At 32.4% G+C, this 22,776-nt stretch overlaps 2 protein-coding genes across 2 annotated transcripts in view; one reads left to right on the top strand and one right to left on the bottom strand.

The window, feature by feature from the left end:
* chst8 (carbohydrate (N-acetylgalactosamine 4-0) sulfotransferase 8) overlaps positions 1–10,371 on the bottom strand; it is a 236,610-nt gene extending 226,239 nt beyond the window's left edge. Inside the window, exons 1-3 of the mRNA XM_048169416.1 lie at positions 10,266–10,371; positions 6,354–6,421; positions 1,428–1,515 (exon numbers count right to left, since the gene is read on the bottom strand). The gene's annotated coding sequence lies outside the window, so the exon portion shown is untranslated. The remainder of the gene's footprint in view (positions 1–1,427; positions 1,516–6,353; positions 6,422–10,265) is intronic.
* The window catches only part of pepd (peptidase D), a 78,608-nt gene continuing 66,170 nt past the window's right edge, over positions 10,339–22,776 (top strand). The window contains exons 1-3 of the mRNA XM_048169413.1: positions 10,339–10,472; positions 14,216–14,402; positions 19,003–19,130. Of these exons, the coding sequence (XP_048025370.1) occupies positions 10,456–10,472; positions 14,216–14,402; positions 19,003–19,130 (332 nt within the window). The 5' untranslated portion in view covers positions 10,339–10,455. The remainder of the gene's footprint in view (positions 10,473–14,215; positions 14,403–19,002; positions 19,131–22,776) is intronic.

A 22,776-nucleotide genomic window follows, 5' to 3' on the forward strand; every position in this document is an offset into this window, starting at 1 on the left:
GTGCAAGCTCCGTGTGCAAGCTCTGATCCAGATTCATAAATATGAAGATTTACTGGTACGTCTCAAGCAGCGGCAGGATTCTTTCATCAAAAGATTATGCTTTAATCAACTTACATTATCATCGTGAACATACAGAGAATGTTAAGCACTCATCCATGATCAGGCTGCTCATGAAATCAGAATCATCAGAGTAGAATGAGGATGAGCGATCGGATCTTAATAACATATTACATTAAAATCAAACAAATTGTTCTTGGTCTTGACTTCATCCCCACTCAAACTGCACAAAGTGATGAATCAACTCCACAGAAACAACATAAATTTATCCACTAACCATTCAGAAACGTCTAAAAGTTGTAACTTCTTCCTGAGTCTCTCCATCAGTGTCGACTCCGGTTTGAACAATGTAAGGCTGAACACCGTTACTGACAATCCTCATTTTGGCTGCGTGAGATTCCCCAGCTTTGTTGTTGTTGAGCTGTTAAAGCTCCGCCCTCTTCTGGAAAGCGGAGCTCATTTGCATTTAGGGACACACACAAAAACGACGTGTTTTTGCTCACACCCAAATAGGGGCAAATTTGACAAGCTATAATAAATGATCTGTGGGGTATTTTGAGCTGAAACTTCACAGACACATTATGGAGACACCACACATAATTATTGATCAAATACTCCCACTCAATCAATTCATTAAAATAAATCTATAATATAAACATCATATTTTCAAAATAAATGTACCCACATTTTAGGTGCGGCAAAAACTAGTTTCAGATTTCTTAGGTTCTTAGACTGACTGTTCAAAATGCATTTGCTTTTGCTAAGATGTCTGCACTAGCTGTAATCAGTGATTGGAGAAGCTTCTTGAAACTCTGAATCAATTAAAACAGTTGCTTTGCATAATTATGCATTGTTTCAAAGCACTTAAAACATCACAGGCTGATGGGACCTGCTGGTAAAAACAGTGCAAATGCAACAAAAATTCAACCCAAACACCATTTAAAAGCAACTGCAAATTTATCCATTTTCATGATGGCAGTTTCCAATTCCCCATTTGTGACAACAGCTTTAAAAACTGTTGCTTCTGTGGATTTTTGTTTGTCACAAGACAACAAATGATGAGGAAAACACACATGAAATCAGACGCACCAACAGACTTTAATCGGATCACTTCTGAAGGGGATTTGGATCAAGCTTGAGAATATCTGATTTCATGTATTTTTTCTAAACAGATTGGCAAAAAATTCAAATAATTGAATGCCTTTTTGAACAAGGCACCATAATGTCACATGCAACAAATTGAAATAAGCTTTAGAGATAAGCATTGAAATATTCCCATGGTTATTTCTTCATAGATCTATGCTGCCTTCAAAAAACAACAAGGCAGAATATAATGCAAAAATTGCATTCATCCATGACCTGGTTCTTACCTCTGTATACAGCCTGAGATTGCAGGATCTTCCATCCAGTGCGATCCGAAGTGCAAACGTTCCTGAAGGAATTAGTAGGGAGTGTGTACTGAAACATAAAATACCTTTCAGCTTTAAAAAGAAATGAAACTGCTGATTTGTCCAACGTGTTATTGAATGAGCCACCATTAATAATGTGAAACCCTGACTGTTACATGGCTTTTCAAAATAAATGCTTGACCGAGACCCTCTTTTATTCAATCTCTTTCTGCTTGCAAGACGTTAAAATCAACATGAATTCACACTTCAAGACTTGTTTCTGGTCTTATTCTGAATGATTTTTCTAAATGCTTTATTTGAAAGAAAAAATATCACTTAGAGACACTTTACACCATCAAATCAATTCTTTGAATAATTTTCTCATTGAATATCCTTTTTTTTAAACTTGGATATTCATCACATTACAGATGTAAAATAGGTAAATGCCTTTTTGTGATTTTGAGACACTGCAAAGAAACTTCATGCCAGTTTTAGAGGGTCTTTGTATCTCACACAGATGGTTGTTGAATCTGAGACAAACCTACAGCTGTTTTTCTGATCAGACCGACATCACGGCAGAAGCACAGCTGTGTGCTGTGATCCAAATGTTCTCTAACGCCAGACTTATGCTTTTCACAACACAGAATCAAGAAGTTTCTTCATGCTGCATGTGTCTCTTCTCTGAGCGTCCAGAGACAGGGACTCTGCTGTAGATGCTTTAATATCAAAGGAGTCCTTGAGACTCTATTTCAAAGGCAGCACAGCCCACATGAGCTGCACTGAACCAGACAGTCTTCCCTCCCGCATGTGTCGAGAGAAGAAACACAGTCAAGGTTGTTCTAGTTTTTCTCCAGCAGTTCCAGTGTAAAGACGTCCGTCAAACAGCGTGTTCACATGGACACATAACGAACTGCTGGATGTCACCTGAACTGGACATCTCTGTAGTGCAGATGAGATGTTTACATTTTGGTTGATGGTGGTTGCCAGGGTGTTGCTATGTGGTTGTACATTCTTATTAAAAAAGGCTCTATATAGAACCTTAAAGGGTTCTGCCAGCCGCTTTATATATAGAACCATAAAGGGTTTCGTCAGAAAGGTTTCCGTCAGGTGCTTCATATAAAGAACCTTAAAGGGTTTTGTCAGGCGCTTCATATAGAGAACCATAAAGGGTTCCGCCAGGTGCATTATATTTAGAACCATAGAGGGTTCCGTCAGAAAGGGTTCCGTCAGGCGCTTCATATGTAGAACCTTCAAGGATTCCGTCAGGCGCTTCATGTGTAGAACCTTAAAGGGTTCATCAGGCTCTTCATATGCAGAATCTTAAAGGGTTCCGTCAGGTGCTTCATATGCAGAACCTTAAAGGGTTCCGTCAGGCGCTTCATATGTAGAACCTTAAAGGGTTCCGTCAGGCTCTTCATATGTAGAACCTTAAAGGGTTCCGTCAGGCGCTTCATATGTAGAACCTTAAAGGGTTCCGTCAGGCGCTTCATATGTAGAACCTTAAAGGGTTCCGTCAGGCGCTTCATATGTAGAACCTTAAAGGGTTCCGTCAGGTGCTTCATATGTAGAACCTTAAAGGGTTTCGTCAGGCGCTTCATATGTAGAACCTTAAAGGGTTCCGTCAGGCGCTTCATGTGTAGAAACTTAAAGGGTTCCGTCAGGCGCTTCATGTGTAGAACCTTAAAGGGTTCGTCAGGCGCTTCATATGCAGAACCTTAAAGGGTTCGTCAGACGCTTCATATGTAGAACCTTAAAGGATTCCGTCAGGCGCTTCATATGTAGAACCTTAAAGGGTTCCGTCAGGCGCTTCATATGCAGAACCTTAAAGGTTTCATCAGGCGCTTCATATGTAGAACCTTAAAGGATTTCATCAGATGCTTCATATGTAGAACCTTAAAGGGTTCTGTCAGGTGCTTCATATGTAGAACCTTAAAGGTTTCATCAGGCGCTTCATATGTAGAACCTTAAAGGGTTCGTCAGGCGCTTCATATGTAGAACCTTAAAGGGTTTCATCAGATGCTTCATATGTAGAACCTTAAAGGGTTCTGTCAGGTGCTTCATATGTAGAACCTTAAAGGTTTCATCAGGCGCTTCATATGTAGAACCTTAAAGGGTTCGTCAGGCGCTTCATATATAGAACCTTAAAGGGTTCTGTCAGACGCTTCATGTGTAGAACCTTAAAGGGTTCGTCAGGCGCTTCATGTGTAGAACCTTAAAGGGTTCGTTGGGCGTTTCATATGTAGAACCTTAAAGGGTTCCGTCGGGCTCTTCATGTGTAGAACCTTAAAGGGTTCCGAAAGGCGCTTCATATGTAGAACCTTAAAGGGTTCCGTCAGGCGCTTCATATGTAGAACCTTAAAGGGTTCGTCAGGCGCTTCATATGTAGAACCTTAAAGGATTCCGTCAGGTGCTTCATATGTAGAAGCTTAAAGGGTTCGTCAGGCGCATCATATGTAGAACCTTAAAGGATTCCGTCAGGCGCTTCATATGTAGAAGCTTAAAGGGTTCCGTCAGGCGCTTCATATGTAGAACCTTAAAGGTTTCATCAGGCGCTTCATATGTAGAACCTTAAAGGATTTCATCAGATGCTTCATATGTAGAACCTTAAAGGGTTCTGTCAGGTGCTTCATATGTAGAACCTTAAAGGTTTCATCAGGCGCTTCATATGTAGAAGCTTAAAGGGTTCCGTCAGGCCCATCATATGTAGAACCTTAAAGGGTTCCGTCAGGCTCTTCATATGTAGAACCTTAAAGGGTTCGTCAGGCACTTCATATGTAGAACCTTAAAGGATTCCGTCAGGTGCTTCATATGTAGAAGCTTAAAGGGTTCGTCAGGCGCATCATATGTAGAACCTTAAAGGATTCCGTCAGGCGCTTCATATGTAGAAGCTTAAAGGGTTCCGTCAGGCGCTTCATATGTAGAACCTTAAAGGTTTCATCAGGCGCTTCATATGTAGAACCTTAAAGGATTTCATCAGATGCTTCATATGTAGAACCTTAAAGGGTTCTGTCAGGTGCTTCATATGTAGAACCTTAAAGGTTTCATCAGGCGCTTCATATGTAGAACCTTAAAGGGTTCGTCAGGCGCTTCATATGTAGAACCTTAAAGGGTTTCATCAGATGCTTCATATGTAGAACCTTAAAGGGTTCTGTCAGGTGCTTCATATGTAGAACCTTAAAGGTTTCATCAGGCGCTTCATATGTAGAACCTTAAAGGGTTCGTCAGGCGCTTCATATATAGAACCTTAAAGGGTTCTGTCAGACGCTTCATGTGTAGAACCTTAAAGGGTTCGTCAGGCGCTTCATGTGTAGAACCTTAAAGGGTTCGTTGGGCGTTTCATATGTAGAACCTTAAAGGGTTCCGTCGGGCTCTTCATGTGTAGAACCTTAAAGGGTTCCGAAAGGCGCTTCATATGTAGAACCTTAAAGGGTTCCGTCAGGCGCTTCATATGTAGAACCTTAAAGGGTTCGTCAGGCGCTTCATATGTAGAACCTTAAAGGGTTCGTCAGGCGCTTCATATATAGAACCTTAAAGGGTTCTGTCAGGCGCTCATATGTAGAACCTTAAAGGGTTCGTTGGGCATTTCATATGTAGAACCTTAAAGGGTTCGTTGGGCGTTTCATATGTAGAACCTTAAAGGGTTCCGTCGGGCTCTTCATGTGTAGAACCTTAAAGGGTTCCGAAAGGCGCTTCATATGTAGAACCTTAAAGGGTTCCGTCAGGCGCTTCATGTGTAGAACCTTAAAGGGTTCGTCAGGCGCTCATATGTAGAAACTTAAAGGGTTCCCTCAGACGCTTCATGTGTAGAACCTTAAAGGGTTCCATCAGGCGCTTCATATGTAGAACCTTAAAGAGTTCCGTCAGGCGCTTCATGTGTAGAACCTTAAAGAGTTCCGTCAGGCGCTTCATATGTAGAACCTTAAAGAGTTCCGTCAGGCGCTTCATATGTAGAACCTTAAAGAGTTCCGTCAGGCGCTTCATATACAGAACCAAAAAGGGTTCGGCCAGCCACTTTATATATAGAACCATAGAGGGTTCTGTCAGAAAGGGTTCGTCAGGCGCTTCATATATAGAACAATTTAGGGGTTCCAATTATGGGATCATTTTATGGATTTAGATTTAATTAATTTTTCTTTTTAATTAATTTTTTATTTTACTTGAATTGTATGAATTAAACAACTCATAAACATACGTTAACACTACAAACAATCTGAAATAACATGAAAGTATTATGCAAGACATATCCCCTTATAAAGGTGTTCTTTGAAACTGAGTCAAGAGCACTAGGGTTCTATATAGAACCTTTTTTGTCTAAAAGTGTAGATATTTCTCATTTGTTGTGCATCTCTGTGATTTTTTTCACCAGTTTTATGGTCCAGCAGGTTAAAATCGTGCATCTGATCACTTACACTCTTAAAAATAAAGGTAAATATAAAGAACCTTAGAATATTTCCAGTGCACTTTAACACAGATTAAGCTGTTCTACATGAAAAACAATAATCAAACAAAAAGTCTGAATATTAAGCAGTCAGCTGATAAATGCGAGATGGAGGATGTTATTAGCGGGCGTTACAGACACGAATGATTCCTCTCATCATGTGTGTTGTTGAGGAGAGTGTGCTGATACTTGATCAGATGCACTAGTTTCATCTGATGGACAAAAAAAAGAAATCCCACAGGTGCACAATAAAGGAGGAACCCAAACCACATCTACAGACCAGAAGATCACAGATCACAAGCATGCAGGATTTTCAATGATAAACATTTCATTCATCACACTGGAAATGGAAGGTCAAACGTTGTGCTACGTGGTTGCATACTTAATATAGTATTGTATAGGCTATGTGGGTATTCTATGCATATAGAAAATCATATTGCAAAAACAGTGAGAGTAGTATAGTAATATACCTTAATGTGCCATAAAACCCTCTGTTCCGGTAGAGAATGTTCTGAAAGGCTCTGCAGGTGGCGATGACCTTAAGTGATACAGAGAAAGAACTTTATGATGATGAAAGTGCAGCTGGCATCCAGAACAAACCCATGTGGAGAGATGATAAAAGCATTCTGTTCTGAGCTCATGCACTCAGACTCGGAGTTCAGATGCTGGACGCTCCCTAATGCACAGCAGGGTTTAAGGCCTAACCTGGTTTGGGGTTGTATAGTCCCATTCAGACTGCATACTAGTGGTTAACTGATATGTGCTTTTCAACAGGGCCGTAACCACAGTAGACCTTGAAGAGGACAAGTACATCCCAATAATTAGAAATGGCCAAAAAATATATATTTTAGAGAGCAAACAAATTTCATGTTGACTAAAATCAGTGAACATTACAGCATAAAACAACATTCATGTGTCTGCATGTAAAACAGGGGAGTGAAGGACAGTGGCTTCATTATTTACAGACAGACCTTGAGAAAGACGCTTCCATTTAATGGAGGGAAAGAAAAAAGCTAATCAGCAAGATTATGTGGATGCAATTACAACATCAAAGCCACAGGGCTCCTTAAAAACCACAAGAAAAAAGTCATATCGAGGCAACTGTATGCAAATTTATCCGATGGAGTCATGTGGTTATCTGTCACGAGAAACATTAGACAAAGGACAGCAGGATGAGCTTTTTGCTTAAATGCATCTATTCGTTTCCTACAGACTTTCTTTTATTAGACCGGTAATGCAACATCTGTAGGGAATGTGAGACAAACGCAATTGTGTGTTTTTTCTGCTGTTGTTATATTATTATTTTAGAGTTTGGGGCTGATGATAAGATCCACAAATCTAGCCCTGACGGAAAGGGACACATCCTGAAAGGATTAAATGATAAAAAGAGGGATGATACAGCAATAGATTGTACTGTGCCATCTTCAAATTGTCTTTTAATTTCCTTGAGGAGAAAAACTTGTAATGGTGTTGCAGAAAATACCTCTCTCGGGCTCAAAGCGCCATTGCTGTGTTACGTTCAGAGGAATTATGAACCAATGAAAGATGAAAAACTCATTTTAACAGATGGTTTTGCTCTTTTATGGTTTAATGCGGTGGTTTATAGAATGTTTTACACCCAACAAAAGACATCAGAGTAGGCTGAGTATCGAGCGCTCGTTTTAAAGGGTTAGTTCACCCAACAATTAAAATTCTGTCATTAATTAATCACCCTCATGTTGTTCCAAAGCCGCAAGACTTCAGAACACAAACAAAGATCTTTTTAATGAAATCTGAGAGATTTCTGTCCCTCCATAGACGGCCTTTAATGTTCACAAAGTTAACAAGAAAACACATTCACAACCCGTTTTAATTCTGTAAGCCACTTTTGAGGAGGATTTTTGACTGCGATGTGAAGGTCAGATTATCATTATCTGAGTCATTCCATGAAACCGGTACTATTTGAGTCCCTCTGACCTTTTTCAGTGTATTTTATCTATTGGGTCACCAAAATATGTGTTTGTATTAATTGAAATGTCTCCTCCTAAACATGACAAACATTTTAGAAATATTTTTTTTTCAGTTAACACCACCTATTTTGTCATGTCCCTCTAGGCCTTCTATGAAAGTATACTTGGGATATGAATAATAAAATGAGAAAAAAGTCCATTCATTTTGCCATTCCCATAAATATCCATCTGTGCTTTTTTGCTGGTGCTTTTTTTTTTAAGTAAATTCATGATTATTCATTAAAATCACATCATTACCTCAGTAACCCCTCAACTCCGTTACACAAACCATTCTTCCCCTATAAAAATAATGAACTGATACTTATGTGACATCATAGAAGTCTTCTGAACAACACTGTGAGTAGACACAGGCAAGTTAGCACCTTCTTTAATAATTATACTAAATTATGTTGTGAAATTGTGTTGGTCAATCTTAACGACTCAACCCCGTTACATCAATTAAAGATAGAAAACTATTACTTGTGAAAATGATCTTTGTTATTTCAACATTATTCATGATTTCTTAATATCATGCATGCCATGCACTCTCCATTTATTCACTAGATTTAGAGCAGTGGCCAATTTGGGCAAAAAATCGCAACCCCGTCACACCTACATTTTTATTATTATTTTTTTTTGTTGAGTTTATGAAAAAGTAATTTAAAGTTAGTTGAATTCTGTCTTAAATGTTCAGAGCAATCATAAGAATACCGATTTAAGTTCAAATTCTGAAGTTAAGCCTTTGATAAAAAATGAGTTTGCTGTCACAAAAAGTGCCCATTTCAGGCTTTAGTAGCAAAAGTGTGAGATTTTATATTTGCAATTACTGAATTAGTGTGATGGACATCTGATTAATAGGAAAATGTTGATTTTATCACAAATGCATTTTCTAATAATCAGATTGCTCCCATAGTGTCCTAATGACCAATAATAATAGCGATTTGATGCCTGAGATGGGAAAATATGTTTTTCTGGAAGTTAAATATGTCATTAATGTTGTGAGGTGTTCAGAAAAGTAATACATTTTGGTAAAAAATCTAAAAATCATTTCGTGGAATGACTCTTCTGCTATTAAGCCCTGTGTATGCTTCGTTTTTTTATGCATACGCTAGCGTATGCAAACAGTCGAACACACAGCCTTGCAAAGTATACTTAATTTGACTCGTATGCATACACAGGTGTTTGACGCATGCACAGATTTGAGCAATCTCTCGCCGTGAGTTACAACCCATTTTTGTATTCTTTCATGCAAGAGTTGTAAAAATGAGGGTACTTTTTAACCTCTTTGCACAATCTGATTGTCGCTGTAGCTTGCATGTGTTCCGGTCTGTTCTGTTTATGCAGGTTTTCTTCGACTACCTTGTGAATCGACGCCCTAAGGGCATGGTTGCCACCTTGTGGATAAATTAATTACTGCAAAAAAAATTAAATGCGCAAGTGCGACCTGTGGATATTAATATACGCAGTTACAAACATCCAGGACGTAAAAAGTGAATTATACTTTGCGCTTTAGGGTTGGAAAATTCAGGAATTTTCAAAGTTGGAAACTTTCCATGGGAATTAATGGAAATGAATGAGAATAAACTGGAAATTTGCAAAATTGTATATGTTAGCTTTTAACAGGGAACTTAAAAAAACACCAACTTAAATTAAAACTTAATTAAAACATGTAATATATTAAAGCGTCTTTGTTGTTTCCATGGTTTCCACAAAATAAAACCGGAAACCGAGGGTAACGCAGGTATGACGCCATTGACAGGCGACTCCTCGCACGTCCCGGAGCCTTGGATAAAATTGCAATTTTCTCACGATTTACAAATAGTTGCAAACATTTGGGATATTGTAAGTACTCAAGTGAACAAAATATATAACACTGGCCTAGTGGTTTGTGGATATTTACTGGAAAAATCTTACATATTGCACCTTTAACCAGCATTATTTTTTATAGAATAAAGTCGACTGATAAATTGTGCATAATAAAACCAGGAACATGTACTTAGACAGTCAATTTTGATTTCATGTTGACTGTAAATGTAATAGTAAACTGAAATGCTGTAAAAGTTGTGCAAATGCATTGTCATTTTTCAATATAAGTCATTAATATGTCATCACACACACAACATGATATTAATATCCACCTATAGAAGTTTATATTAAATCAATTTCAGTTATAATTAATAAATACTTAAACATTACAGGCCACATTGGAAGAAACTAATCTATTCAATATACACATTCTGACGTCAAATAAATGTTAATGTATTGAATATATTGTATCAAATATCCTAAAAACAATATAACATTTTGGGGTGCTGTATGACAAAATTAAAATGAGTTTGACTGCACTGAACCATAGAGAAACGTCTAATTGGATGACAAAAAGATGTATTTTACCTCCTGTACCTCCTGTACGTAAATAATACATTGCATTGCACTTTATCTTTATCTGTGCAGTAACTTCCCCAGTCATCAGACTCACACGAGTATTGAGCAATATGCGCGGTCATGTGATCGAGTGCACGCGCGCGCAGTGATCAGCTGCTCTTGATCACATGACTCGATCTCTCAGCTGAGCAGCAGCAGCATGGCATCCTCACAGCAGTGAGTTTCAAGTGTTTTAAATTTATTCTGGATATTTATTTTATTCATAATCACGCAACGTTAAACGCATGCAGAGGCGTTTACTCCTGCGCATGCGCAGAGCTCGATGTTTTACATGCAGATGCGCTCTTAAGGTTTCTCTTAGATGTTTTTGTATTTTTTCTTCTTTAATTGGCGTCTCAGCTTTTGTTTCTGTGCTGTTTTGCGAATAAAAAATGCTTTTAGTTGATTCTGGGTGGTTTAGGTTCCCTTACAAGAACGTACTATAGTAATACCATGGTAAATGAGCGATGCTTGATAACTAGGTGAAAGTTAACCTATCTAAACTTTGTTTTATCAACAAGTTTTAGGTTAAATATATCCAAAAAGTCATCATTTCCTTATAAGTTTAACATTTTAATCAATTTTTGCAGCTCATTTCAATGCTCATGTGTTTGTTTGTATATTACACGTTTCAGTAGTGTCAAAATGTATATAAAATGTTGTTTAAAACAGTTATATATGAAGTATATTATTTTATAAGGCCTGCTTTTGACACAAATATGCAAAATGCAAAAATAACTGATTTTATTGCATGTCTTCTTAGTATATTTTTGGTTCTGATTGGTCATTTATGGCATTCAGAGATCAAATTTGCATTGAATTATTTTTATATACACTACCATTCAAAAGTTTGGACACTATTTTTAATGTTTTTAAAAAGAAGTCTCTTATGCTCATCAAGGCTGCATTTATTTGATCAAAAATACAGAAAAAAACAGTAATATTGTGAAATATTATTACAATTTCAAATAATGGTTTTCTATTTTACTATACTTAAAATGCAAAGCTGAATTTTCAGCATCATTACTCCAGTCTTCAGTGTCACATGATCCTTCAGAAATCATTCTAATATGATGATTTGATACTCAGTTATTATCAAAGTTGGAAACAGTTGTGTTGCTTAATATTTTTTGCAAACTGTGATACTTTTTTCAGGATTCATTGATGAATACATAGTCAAAAAGAACAGCATTTATTCAAAATAGAAATATTTTCTAACAATATAAATCTTTACTATCACTTTTTATCAATTTAACACATCCATGCTTAAAAGAAGTATTAATTTCTTCCAAAAAAGAAAGAAAAAAAATACTGACCCCAAACTTTTGAACGGTAGTGTATATTGTTACAAAAGATTTAATTTAAATAAATGCTCTTTTTTAACTTTTTATTCATCAAAGATCCTAAAAAAAGTATCACGTTATAAAAAAATATTAAGCAGCACAACATTTGTGATAAATCAGCGTATTAGAATGATTTCTGAAGGATCATGTGACACTGAAGACTGGAGTAATGATGCTGAAAATTCAGCTTTGATCACAGAAATAAATTATGTTTTAAAGTATATTATAATAGAAAACCATTATTTTAAATTGTAATAATTTTTCACATTTTTACTGTTTTTTCTGTATTTTTGATCAAATAAATGCAGCCTTGATGAGCAGAAGAAACTTCTTTCGAAAACATTAAAAATAGTAATGTTTCCAAACTTTGGTAGTGTACATGTTGTATGTTGTTGCAACATTGATTTTGGACCACTTTCTATTTTTAATACTTTTTTTCCTCTTAGGAAGCAAATCTGAAACACTACTTGCAACTCAAATATTATAGTTCATGTCCATCTGGTATTTTTAAAATGTAATAAGCAGAATAATGTGCCTGTCATTATCATAAAATAACCCCTCAGGCTGATAGCAGGCCTCTCCGCTTCATCTACTGATCATCCTGCTGGGGTTTATTTTGTGATAATGACCTGCTGACTGTACATTTATCCTCTTTTTATCAGGATGGGTGATTTAACAGAAGTGAGCGTGTAAAAGGTTCATGAATGTGAGCTGTGACCTTTGACCACGTACTGTACAGACGCCCATGATCACTGTTAATCTTTACACACACTATCAGTGATAAAGAGCATTGTCTTCCTTTTAGTCAAGCATGAGCGTGATTTTAATGTTAGATTATATGAGAAAGTTGCATATGAGGGTGTAAAAAGGAGTCTAATCAAAAGCATAATCTGTTTCTGACGGTATAAAATCTGAAGCTTTTATCACGGTGTTATCATGATATTGAAATAAGTTGCAAAAAAATAGTGTTGTCATAGTATTGAACATTTAAATACAATAAAACAGTACAATAAAAAATAAATTAAAAACAGATTAAAGTGCAAAAGAACAACACTAACACTATATAAGGTCTTTTTATTTAACGTTAGGTAATGCATTAAGTAAGATTAAGAATGAGCAATAGCTACATTTGTTACAGAAGGTATTATTTTTTGTTAATAATAGTTAAAAAATGCAACTTATCATTGTTAGATTTAGGTCCATTAAATAATAATTACAACTTTTGATTTTAGTAATGTTAATAAATAAACATAAACTAGAAATTAACATTAACTAAGATTAATAAATGCTATAATAAAAGTATTTTTCATTGTCAGTTTGGTAATAATGAATTAACTAGGGCTGTCAAACGATTAATCACGATTAATACAAAATATAAGTTTGAGTTTGCCTAATATATGTGGGTGTACTGTGTGTAATTTTTATGTGTATATAAATACAAACACATCCATGTATATATTTGAGAAATATTTACAAGTATATGTATTTATTTATATTTTTATATAATTTATATTACATTTTTTGTACATAAATAACATATTTCTCTTAAATATATACATTAATTTGTGTGTATATATACATATTAATTACACACATTACTCACGCATATATTATACAAACTCAAACTTTTATTTTGTATGCGATTAATCGCGATTAATCGTTTGACAGCCCTAGAATTAACATGTTAACTAATGAAGCCTAAGGTCATCAAGTGTTACTGAACAATAACAAATAATCAGAACATTTCCAATCATGTTGTAGTCCATATTAAAATATAAAAAATGTTTAATTTGAAAATAAATAGCCTATTAAGTCTTTAAGTATTAAGAATTTGGTGCTGTGATGAACAACAAATTGCTGTTTTGAAGCATTTTAAACTCTGTAGTACCGCAGCTGCTTTGTTTACTGGGTTTCCGGGGTAACCGCTGTATTTCTGCTGTTCCATCAGCGCCCTCTGCTGTCAGAGAGTGAACGTCACGGTATTTTGAGGTGCCCACGGTAACAATATTGTGCATATTCATTATCATGATATATCGAATATCGGCACATGTCTATTTCTGATATGGATTTCTTTTAATCTGAACATTGAGAATGATGGATGGAGGTAAACAGAGAATAATAACTTGCTTTTGATTGAGGAACAGACAGAAATTCAGAAGCATTGCTGTTATGAAACTTTGATACGTTCATGTTGCTTTTTTTTTGGCTCTAGACAGATGTAGTTATTATAAACTGGGGGGAAAAGCAGCAAGAAGGTGTTCAAAACTTTAAATGGCAGCATACGTATTTAGAAAAGATGTGAATATCCCTTTAAGTTTCGCCTGCGGTCATAATGTTTTTCAGCTGTTCCTGCAGAAAGAATTCTTCCCTGTTATCATGGGATCAAATCCAGCTCTTGCATAACAGTCACAAAGATTTTAGTTTCATCTCTTTTTGATCAAGATATGCAGCTAAAATGAACAACAATTTATACCATCTGAATGAGTAGAAGGGAAAGGGCCTTACGTTGTGGTTAAAGTTCTTGATTTGCAGTGTTTTATGTGAATAACATGTGTGTTTCTGTGTTGACTATGACAGGAAGGCAGTGTATTGGCTGGGAAATGATACCCTGAGAGTATCGGCCGCCCTGTTTGCAGAAAACCGAGATCGTTTGTGTCGAGGCCTGAAAGCTGAGAAGGATCTGAAGGCTGGATCTGTGGTGGTTCTTCAGGGAGGAGAGCAGAAGCAGAGATACTGCACCGACACCGACGAGATCTTCAGACAGGTGCTGTTAACATGAACTAACAATGAAAAATACTTCTGAAGCGTTTATTAATTTTAGTTCATGGTGATTTCAACGTTTACTAATACTAGGCCTGTTGCGATTGTTGATTAAGCGCCTGATCGTGGTTATTTGATCTAAATAATTTTGATCTCAATTATTCGAGATAACCTCAGTAAGTGTGCTCTGTGCAATCCAAATAATTTCATCTTAAAGAAATTCCATCAAATGCACAATATTGTGTCTCCTATTCTGGTGTGGAAGGGAGAAATGGGAGGATCATAATCTGGCAGAGAGTGAAGAATAAAGAATACAAAAAAACACACAAAGATAGTCAAAGGTCTTCCTTCATACAAAATGCAGGCTTGTTGGTTTAATCAGATTGTTTTATGTCATGTCTTGTTATGAATATCATATTATATTATATTGTTATATTATATTACATTAGATTAGATTAGATTAGATTAGATAAATGTTAATTTTCACAGCTTTAAAGTAAACCATATGGGCCTATTTTATTATAATTTTCTATTATTATATACATTTCCAAGTAAAAAAAAATATTATATTATATTATATTATATTATATTATATTATATTATATTATATTATATTATATTATATAAACATTAATTTTCACAGCATTGAAGTAAATCATATGGGCTTATTTTATTATATTTTTTTATTATTATATTATATTATATTATATTATAAATCTTAATTTTCACAGCATTAAAGTAAATCATATGGGCTTATTTTATTATAATTTTCTATTATAATTATATACAATTTCAAGTAACAACAACTATTATATTATATTATATTATATTATATAAACATTAATTTTCACAGCATTGAAGTAAATCATATGGGCTTATTTTATTATAATTTCCAATTATATACAATTCCAAGTAACAAAAAAAGTTATTTTAATAAAATTATATTATATTATATTATATTATATTATATTATATTATATTATATTATATTATATTATATTATATTATATTATATTATAAATCTTAATTTTCACAGCATTAAAGTAAATCATATGGGCTTATTTTATTATAATTTCCTATTATAATTATATACAATTCCAAGTAACAAAAACATATTATATTATATTATATTATATTATATTATATTATATTATATTATATTATATTATATTATATTAATATATTATATTATATTATATTATATTATATTATATTATATTATATAAACATTAATTTTCACAGCATTGAAGTAAATCATATGGGCTTATTTTATTATAATTTCCAATTATATACAATTCCAAGTAACAAAAAAAGTTATTTTAATAATATTATATTATATTATATTATATTATATTATTTTATATTATATTATATTATATTATATTATATTATATTATATTATAAATCTTAATTTTCACAGCATTAAATTAAATCATATGGGCTTATTTTATTATAATTTTCTATTATAATTATATACAATTCCAAGTAACAAAAACTATTATATTATATTATATTATATTATATTATATTATATTATATTATATTATATTATATTATATTATATTATATTATATTATATTATATAAACATTAATTTTCACAGCATTGAAGTAAATCATATGGGCTTATTTTATTATAATTTCCAATTATATACAATTCCAAGTAACAAAAAAAGTTATTTTAATTATATTATATTATATTATATTATATTATATTATATTATATTATATTATATTATATTATATTATATTATATTATATTATATTATATTATATAAACGTTAAGTTTCACAGCATTAAAGATCGCAATTATTTGACAATCAATCGTCAGCACAAATTTCTGATCGTGACAGTCCTAACTAAATCATTATTAAAATTAAATGTTTTATTTGTTATTTAATATGATTTAATGCACCTTAGCTAACTTGAACTAACAATGAACAGTTAACAAAGATGAATAAATGCATCGCTCATTATTAGTTAATGCAGTCTTATTGTAAAGTGTTACCACTTTTTACTTCAGACTTTAGAGACTTGCATCGGATGCAGTTTTACAAGCCCTAAAGAATGGTCACTTCCAAAATGATACCTGATTTATGTGACTTTTGAATGTCCGCCAATGGAGAATAAAGCTGGACTTTACTAACCAGCCAAACCTCGTCCTGGTCACAGCAGTGGACGTCTGATTGCAAGCATAGACGGCACGTTTCCATGCATCACCACTACAGCTGCCAAAAACTGCTGCATGCATCGTGCATTGGCGAGAAACATCTCGATGACTCTGCGGTTTCATTTCTAAATGATTATTGAGTGTTCATCTTCCTATTATACCGGTTCGTAAGTGGTGCTTTTGTTTATGTTATGCTAAATGGTAATTTGTGTTGGCAAGAGGCGTGTGAGTTCAGACCTTTTATTTCAGCGCTCCGGTTGGGTGTCTGATAGAGCCTCGTAATTTACCGCATTTACATAAGTTGATTGAACATAATGAGGAGCGTGTTTCTCATTCATTAGCTACAAAAACGTCCACATCCTGTGTTGTTTGGCAGAGATTGCGCGCCGGTATCTCATGGAGCGAGTCTTGCGATTTTGTTGTGATGTTTATTACTTGAGGCCTTCCTGCTTTCATCATAATTTAACTGTAAATAATTCATAACCATTAATTTGCTTGACTTGTGTTGTAGTTTTTTCCTTCTTTTTGAAGTGTTAACTTGCACGTTTCTAATTTGAATCAGATTCGTGGCACTTTTCTAATTGTGCACGGTTTTTGCTCGTTAATGCGTGCGTGTCCTCCGGTGATTTTATTTTACTGCTCCATTACACAATCCGTACAGAACGTGAACTCTGTAATGCACTCAAGACAATAAAATCACTTGAGCACAAAGGAATCATCTTCTGTGGATGAGAGACTGCGGTTATCTGATCGTGTTCGAGAGCGAGCCGTTCAGCCTCTGCTGGAGATCTCACCCAACTGAAGATTGACTGCTTTTTATTCATGAGTGTGAATTTGAAATAAATTGGCCACAACCCACAGGATGTTGAATTGAAATGATACAAGATACATTTAGTGAAATGCAATTCAAAAAAATGAAATGCAGTCACACACCAGAGGAGATGAATGATAGGAGAGGAATGCATATTAATAATCAAAAGTTTATTTATTCATAAACCAATGCACTTGCACACACACACAAAAAATAATTAAAAATTCTTCTGTGGAGTATAATTTCTACTCTTCTTGCTTCCTAATCTATAAACCTGGCACTGTATAATCCAAATATTATTGGCTCTGTGAAAACTCATTGAAGTCACTTTGGATTGAAGCATCTGCCAAATGCAATTTAATTTAATTTTAATCTTAATTTTAATTTTTAATTTATTTTTAATTTAATTTTTATTTAATTTTTATTTTATCTTATTTTAATTTATTTAATTTTATTTAATTTTATTTGTAATTTATTTGAATGTAATTTTAAATTCAATTAAAAATAAAAATTAAATTAAAATAAATTATTTTAATTTAAATACAAATATTTTATTTTAATTTATTTTTTAAAATTAAATTTTAAACTAAATTAAAATAAAATAAAATTATATTAAAATAAAATTAAAATAAAATATAATATATATTTTTAAAAATATTAAAATTATAAATTAAATTAAAATAAATTATATTAAAATAAAATAAAATAATATTTATTTAAATGATTTTAATTTTAATTTGTTTTAATTTAATTTATTTTATTTTAATTTATTTTTTAAATTTAATTTTAAATTAAAATAAAATAAAATTATATTAAAATAAAATGTAAATAAAATATCAATCGTTTTTAAAATATTAAAATATTTTAAATGATATTAAATTAAAATAAATTATATAAAAATAAAAATAAAATAAAATATTTAATTAAATTATTTTAATTAATTTATTTTAATTTGATTTATTTTTTATTTTATTTAAATAATAATATTTGTAATATATTTTTTATATTTTAATTTCTTAAATTATTTATCATTTTTATTATTCTTTATTTATTTAATGATTTCATTAATTAATATCTGAAAAATGTTATTAATTTATTTAATTTAAAGAAAGCCACTTATAGGGCTTTCTTTGAAATTAATTTTGTTCTACTCAACTTTTATTATCTCCTTTTCTTGTTAACGCAGTGAGATTCTCTTCAAACTCCACCATGACAATAGTCAAAACTGACCGCTTATGTCAATGTCCACTATAGCTCCTCTTGCTACAGTGATAAAAATGCATTGTGTGCAATGTGTTGCATTATGAATTGCATTCTGGCACATTTCATCGCACAGCAATGCATGAAATCAAGCTTGCATAGTTAAGTGTTTGCATGTGTTTCAGGCCTAAAGGCACAAACAATTTCAGAGCACAAACAATATCTCCAGATTGAGTCAGCCGTGGCATTATTAACCATTTGAATTAATAACACTGAATGCTCTCTGTGTTGTGACTCATTTCAGGAATACAGTCCATAGAAACACGGTTGCACATGTGTATGTATGGAAATGAGCCACTTTGCCCTGTTTTATGTACAGAAGAGGCTCTTGAACCTCTCGCTGAGTCAGATGTGTTGTTCTGCAGGAGTCGTTTTTCCACTGGACCTTCGGTGTGACGGAGGCCGACTGCTATGGCGCCATCGACGTGAACTCCAAGAAATCCATCCTGTTTGTTCCCAAGCTGCCGGAGAGCTACGCCACATGGATGGGCGAGTGAGTGACTCTCTCATTCTCTCAGATGGGTGAATTCAGATGTGCATGTGTAATTTTCATGCTCACTGATGTCTGCTGATATGATTGCTTTGAAAATGTGTGGAGTCAGCAAACGGTTTATTTTTCTGACTCTATAGTTTCACTGGAATGTATTTCTCTGTTTGCTTCTGAGACCCTCAGTGATTTTATATATACTGCACTGGTCAAAAGTTTGGACACATTACTATTTTTAATGTTTTTGAAAGAAGACTCTTCTGCTCATCAAGGCTGCATTTATTTGATCAAAAATACAGAAAAAATAGTAATATTGTGAAAAATTATTACAATTTAAAATAATGGCTTTCTGTTTTAATGTACTTTAAAATGCAATTGATTTCTGCGATGAAATACTTGATTTTTTCAGCATCATTACTCCAGTCTTCAGTGTCACATGATCCTTCAGAAATCATTCTAATATGATGATTTATTATCAATGTTGTATTTTTTTTTTTAACAATATAAGTCTTTACTATAACGTTTTATCAATTTAACATATCTTTGCTGAATAAAAGTATTAATTTATTTCACACACACAAAAAAAAGACTGACCTCAAACTGTAGTGTATGTTGTTATAAAAGATTTCTATTTTAAATAAATGCTTTTTAATTTTTTATTCATCAAAGAATCCTATTAAAAAAAAGTATCACAGGTTATAAAAAAATATTAAGCAGCACAACAATAAATGAACATTTCTGAAGGATCATGTGACACTGAAGACTGGAGTAATGATGCTGAAAATTCAGCTTTGATCACAGAAATAAATTGCATTTTAAAATATATTCATATAGAAAACCATTATTTTAAATTATAATAATTTTTCACTTTTTTTTTTTTTTTTTTCCTGTATTTTTGATCCAATAAATGCAGCCTTGATGAGCAGAAGAGACTTTTTTAAAAAAACATTGAAAAATAGCAAACGTGTCCAAACTTTTGACCGGTACTGTATATATGCTTCCCACAGGTTTGAAATATACTTGCGGTGGTAGCCGGGCGAAAAATCCTATTACCCACGGCACAAAAATGGTCTACTACATGTGACAAACAAATAATGTGTGATTTTTAACAGTATTTTTATATAATTGAAATTAATTTTAATTACATAGCATATTACATTTAATTACATACTAATATTATGCATTATTAGGTTATACAGGTTATAAAAAAATATTAAGCAGCACAACAATAAATGAACATTTCTGAAGGATCATGTGACACTGAAGACTGGAGTAATGATGCTGAAAATTCAGCTTTGATCACAGAAATAAATTATATTTTACTATATATTCACATACAAAACAATTATTTTAAATTGTAAAAATATTTTAAATTTTTATGGTTTTATTTCATATATATATATATATATATATATATATATATATATAAGTATGTAAAATGTAATATTTATTATAATATGAACAGAAACATCCTCTCCCAATCCTCCTCATAATGTGAAAACAGGCAGGCATGAAAATCGAGCTCTGAAAGGTTCTGGGACTCATAAAAGCCTTGCGGTTATGATGTGTTATTGAAGCAGTCGGAAGTGTAAAGATATCCGCTTTGAGCCGGACGGTGCAGTCGGAGTTTGCTGTCGAGCTTTGAAATCGGCCTGCTTTTTAAACCTTCCTTTCAAAGGTGCTGCGGTAAATTCTCTTCCTGTTCACGCTGGATAAGCCGTCCTGATCTAATACATGCGGCTGTGGTTTCCCGGTTCATCTGATGAGTTTGTTACAGGATTTGGGGTTCGGGGCGTCTCGGGTCAGCAGCTCTTCTGATGGGCTTGTTTTCGCGGCTGCTGTGATCAGTGACCCCACACTGTTTTTCTTGGTATTACAGTGTTTCTGGATGTCATGATGTGCGTTATTCCCGTGACATGTAAACCTGCATGTGAGATCAATTACATTGGGTTAATGCCTTTACATTTATTTAACAGCTTAATGCATAATTAATTACATAATTAGTGGTGTTAAGACAAGCATCGCTATTACTAGTGCTCACGCTGGAGTTAATGATTTGCTCAAACCCTGACCTTTAAAATCACACTCGTCCTTCGCTGTTTGTGCTACAGACGGGAATGATTGCTGCAGGTTTCACAGATATTTATCTCATTCATTTTCTCCATAGGGATTTTAAAAATTCATTAGTAAAGAAGCCTTGAACCAAACCAACCAGCTCTGAGATGAATCGCAGCAGATTTAAACACACATTTCTGAAGGAATGAATGAATTCTTCATCCTACAGTAATCAAATCAGCCATTATCATACAATACAAACTATTGACAAGTCATAGATAATAATTTAATCATAAATAAGATAAGATAAGATATGTAATTTAATAATAAATAAGACTTCTAATAGAAAATATTCAAATAGACAGTAGTTTTAGGTCACTCAATTACATAATTTACTGTATAATTCTTCAAACTTTTTTTCTGGTTTGTGTATCTCTTTTCAGGATTGTTGGTCGTTTAGCTCTTATTGAGGAATTAAACACTAGTTTTCTAAAAATGAAGCTAAAACCAAACAGATTGAAAAGTTTGGGGTCAGTAAAGTTTGAATGTTTTTGAAAAGTGTCTTCTGCTCACCCATGTTGCATTTATTTGATCAAAAATACTCTAAACATTGTGAAATATTATTATAATTAAAAATAACGGTTTTGTTTGTAGTTTTTGATGGCTTTATTTCTTTAAAATGAGTGTTTTGTTCAGATGGAACTAAAGATATATATATATATATATATATATATATATATATATATATATATATATATATATATATATATATATATATATATATATATATATATATATATATATAAAATAAGAATAAAATGACTGAATGAAATAAAGAAAATATAAAATATAACATAAAAATTAATATAATATTATAAAATAAAGTATAATATTTATTATAAAAATATTACTGATATATATATATATATATATATATATATATATATATATATATAAACAATTATATATCATTTTATTATTATTATTATTTTATATTATTGTATTTGTTCTTATTTTGTCATAAAATAAACTTAAATTTATATAAACAATTATAAATATTATATAACAATAATACATGTATTAATTATAATTTTATATTATAATATCTTTAGTCATTTTATTATTGTTGTATTATTAGTGTAATTGTTGATGTTATTATTTATATTTATTTATTAATTACAATTTTTATTTATATATATATATATATATATATATATATATATATATATATATATATATAATAATAATGATATATGTATAAAACATATATATATATAACCTTGTTTATTAATTTTTATGCATGTGTATATTTTAATATTGTTATAAATATTTTATTTTATAATAAATATTATAATATATTATTTTATGTATTACATATTTTTTTTTTATTTTGTTTATATATAATATGTTAGTTTTTTTTTATTTTATATAATAATAATGATAGTGGATAGGATAAAAATTGTAAAATATTATTACAATGTAAAACAGCTGTTTTCTATGTGAATATATTTTAAAATGTAATTTATTCCTGTGATCAAAGCTGAATTTTCAGCATCATTACTCCAGTCTTCAGTGTCACATCCTTCAGAAATCATTC

This window comes from Megalobrama amblycephala, linkage group LG19, assembly GCF_018812025.1.
Source record: "Megalobrama amblycephala isolate DHTTF-2021 linkage group LG19, ASM1881202v1, whole genome shotgun sequence".
In the NCBI taxonomy this organism is placed as follows: Eukaryota; Metazoa; Chordata; class Actinopteri; order Cypriniformes; family Xenocyprididae; genus Megalobrama; species Megalobrama amblycephala.